Source organism: Manihot esculenta, chromosome 13, assembly GCF_001659605.2.
Source record: "Manihot esculenta cultivar AM560-2 chromosome 13, M.esculenta_v8, whole genome shotgun sequence".
NCBI classification, from domain to species: domain Eukaryota; kingdom Viridiplantae; phylum Streptophyta; class Magnoliopsida; order Malpighiales; family Euphorbiaceae; genus Manihot; species Manihot esculenta.
This window is the reverse complement of record NC_035173.2, coordinates 2059148-2063076: the sequence shown is the minus strand read 5'-3', so window position 1 is coordinate 2063076 and position 3929 is coordinate 2059148. Positions and strand designations below refer to the sequence as shown.

The 3929-nt window shown below is 46.2% G+C and overlaps 1 protein-coding gene across 1 annotated transcript; it reads right to left on the bottom strand.

The window, feature by feature from the left end:
- Positions 1–2386: 2386 nt before the first annotated feature.
- Positions 2387–2812, bottom strand: LOC122721580 (cellular nucleic acid-binding protein-like). Its single transcript, XM_043949770.1, has one exon. It carries the CDS (start codon positions 2810–2812, stop codon positions 2387–2389), a length of 426 nt encoding a protein of 141 aa, XP_043805705.1.
- Between the last annotated feature and the right edge of the window lie 1117 nt (positions 2813–3929).

Genomic DNA, 3929 nt, shown 5'->3' with positions numbered 1-3929 from the left:
ATAAACATATAACATCTCTTAAACATAAACAATACACAACTAAACTATTACAACCAAACATGGCAACCCATGCTTGAACCTCTTCTATCCCATAGCTCTTCTGACTTACTCTGGCTGGACATACTCTGGCCCTGCAAAACTGGGGTTAAGGGAATGGGGTGAGCTACAAGAGCCCAGTGAGTAGAAACAGAGAAAAACATTTGATTTAGTTCCTCCATTTTTAGGTATATTATTATGCCTTTTATTGTTCCACCCTTTTTATGTATTTTATTATAAAGACATTTTATCAATTCTATTATTCTTCTTATTCATGCATTCATGAAATGCGTCATATCACAATTATAACACAACAAACATCTCACCCCCGCTTGAGTTCACGCTAGTAAATCTCTTCCTCTTGCGGGTGATTTTAGAGGGTTCACGTAACGTCCTTCCCCTCAGGGTTAGACATGACCCCAACATTCCCTCTGTCAAAACTTGGCCCCGAAGGAGCTCTCATGGGGCTTTCCTACATGTACTCGCCCGATTGACAAAGACTCATTGACAGACTTGCGGGCTATTGAGGTCGCCTTGGTCCACCCATCACATCATATACATACATAGCACATTATGCAATGCGTCACCTTCGTGAAACTAGTGCAATCATCCTATAACATATAAACATGGTGCATGGGCATGGTGAACTAGTGCAAACATCCTATTACATAACATGATGTATGAGTATGCTTTAAGCATTGAATTCTTTAAAGTAAAAGATTAAGGTTAGTTCTACTCACCTGAAGCCTCTGCTCAACAAACTCAGGGTCAACTAGCACTGAAGCTAGACACCTCTCCTCAGGTCCAATCCTACACAGATGGACTCACATGAGGTACCAAACACACTCTAACAACTCATAAGAAACTCCCCAAAAACCCCTCTAAACATCACTGGAACATGCATAGAAAACAGCCATGAAAAGGCTGGACAGGCACTTTCGGCGGCACCTTCGGCGGCCGAACCCTCTCTCCAGAGACGAAACTCGGGTACCTTCGGCGGCACCTTCGGCGGCCGAACCCTCTCTCCAGAGACGAAAGTCAGGCACTTTCGGCGGCCGAACATTACCTTCGGCGGCCGAAAGTCTGCTTTCAAGCCAAAACTCAACTTTCGGGGGCAAGGTTAGGCGGCCAAACCATGCATCCAAAGGCACGTTCGGCGGCCGAAACCACCTTCGGCGGCCGAACCTGAGTTCATCAGAACTCAGCCCTTGCACACCAGCCTCCAAAACCTTCCAAAACACCCCAAACCTCACATACTCTCTCCCAAGCATGCATACACACTCCCACAAGCATAGAGAGCAAAGAAACTAACTTAAACTCCTCAACACATCATCACATAACATACATTGGGCATAAAACCCACATGAACCCTTAACATGCATATCTACCCATTCTAACATAAAACCTTCATAAAACTTACTTAAAACTTCATGAACACTCAAGGGAAACAAAGATCTACACTTACCTCTTGAAGATCGAGGGTTGGTGCGATCCCTAACTCGGAGGTGTGGAGAATCCAAGCTCCAAAAGCTCCAAGCTCCCAAAACTTCTATTTTAGCTTCAAAACTTCAAACCAAGGGTAGATCTTATGAAAACTTGAGGGATTTTGAAGAGAAGACACACAAGCAACCAAGGGAGGGCAGAAACTCACCTGAGTTCGAGAATGGGGAGAAAACTCGCCCATTTCCGATCTGAGGGCTCTTTATAGGTGGCCTGGTCATCAACCTTCGGCAGCCTAACGTGCCCCCTAACCTCATGCATGTTCGGCGGCCGAACCTCACTTTCGGCGGCCGAACCTTGGCTTGCTCCTATAAGACTTTCGGAGGCCAAAGGCGCTCCCGAAGCCTTCACATGTTCGGCGCCCGAACTTCACTTTCGGCGGCCGAACCTGGCAAACGCCTCCTTGGTCTTTCTCTTCAAAAACTCAACTCTTTTCTATTTAAAACCATAAAACACTTAAAAACATTTTAGAAAACCTTTCCTTTACCCTTGCTCTACCCCCCCCCCAAAGAGGATCCGACACCCGAGATTCCACCGGACGGTAGGAATTCCGATGTCTGAACGAGCGGGGTCTTACATCAGATCTCTGCACCTTGGCTATCAATCTATCCTTTGCATCATATACTCTGAGAATTCCTCCATTCACCACCACTTTTGCTCCTGATTCGTCGAGTTGACCAAGGCTTATAATATTGGATCTTAATCGAGGAATGTAGTACACATTTGTTAGTTTAAAATGATCTACATTCTTGCACTGAAACACTAAAGTGCCTCGGCCTTCTACCTTGACGACGGAACCATCACCAAACTTGACATTCCCTTTGATTGTTTCATCGAGTTCGGTTAAGGCCTACTTGTTGCCAGTCATATGGTTGCTTGCCCCCGTATCATAGTACCACATGGTTCCTTTTGTTTCTACACCTTCAAAGTCATGCATCTGTTCTTCATTCAGCATTAGCACTTTTCCTTTCTCTTCACCAATGTGAATCAGCTCACTGGTTTCTAGCATCAACAACGTCGACTCCTCTTCGAATTGCTTCACTAAATGTGCCTCATTTTTCTCCTTTCTTTCAGCTTTGCAATCAGATTGAAAATGACCATATGCATTGCAATTGTAACACCTGACCTTTTTAATGTCGAACTTCTGACGGTGTTGTCCTTCATCATCCTGACCTCGACCTATTCCAGGAGGGCCATGACCCCTGCCGCGACCACCTCCTCTACCTCTACCGCGTCCTCTACCACGCCCACTTCCGCATCCTCGACCTCTACTCATGTCCTGGGGACGCTTCTCATTAGTTTTTGAGGACTTAGCTCATGCTTTCCACTCTCCTTTAGTAAGTAGCATGTGTTCGTCTGTCCTGGAGTCGTAGCTCCGCAACCTCTCCTCGTGAGCTTTGAGAGAATCGGTTACTTCTTCAATCGTCTTTACAGACAGATTTCTGAATTCTTCTATGGTTGAGGCAATCTGAAGATACTTAGGGGACACTGATCGCAACATTTTCTTCACTACATAAGTTTCATTAACCACTTCTCCAAGTGCTCGGAGCTTGTTGACAACAGTTGAGATTTTTCCTATGAAATCATCGACAGACTCACCATTTTCCATTCTCATGCTTTCGAGCTCCCATCTAGGAGCTTGTGCTCGTACTTCTTTGACCCTCTCTGCACCGAGGTTCATAACATTGAGAGCATCCCATGCCTCTTTAGCTGATTTCTTTACCCCTAACTGTAATAAGGTATCTTCGGTGATCCCTTGAAAGATTACCGCCAATGCAATCCGGTCTGAACGAGGATCAACTGGATCTTTCGACTCAACGACATCCCAAACACCTTGAGCTTGCATATATACTTGCATCTTGATTGCCCAAACCGCATAATTTGTCTTAGTTAGGAGCAGATACTGTAGAGAGACACCCCCTTCTCTTACAGGCGCTCTCACTACCGCTTCTGCCGTCTGTCCAGTTTCTGCCGTCTGACCACCATTGCCGCCGTTACCACTACGGACAACACTCAACGATGATGATTCGTGCCAAGGCATGTATTTGGGCATAAACAAGGTCCTGTGCTCTGATACCAAGTGAAGACTGAGAGGCTGTTCTCCTGCAACCTCTTAAGCTGATCTCCTGAATGCAAGTGATCACTCTGCAGCAGATCTAGCCGAGCTCTCCGACCTCCTGTAACTCTGCAGCAAATCTTGCCGAGCTCGCCGACCTCCTGTAACTCTGCAGCAAATCTTGCCGAGCTCTCCGACCTCCTTTAAATCTTGCCAAGCTCGCCGACCTCCTGTAACTCTGCAGCAAATCTTGCCGAGCTCTCCTCCCACGACTTTGCAGCAAATCTCTGATAAGCCAGTCTCCTTTATCGAATGGGACCACTCCTCCTTCCCTTAC

What these genes read in the sequence shown, in the direction of transcription:
- LOC122721580 (XM_043949770.1), bottom strand. Translation starts at nt 2,812, where the DNA reads ATGAGTAGAGGTCGAGGATGCGGAAGTGGGCGTGGTAGAGGACGCGGT.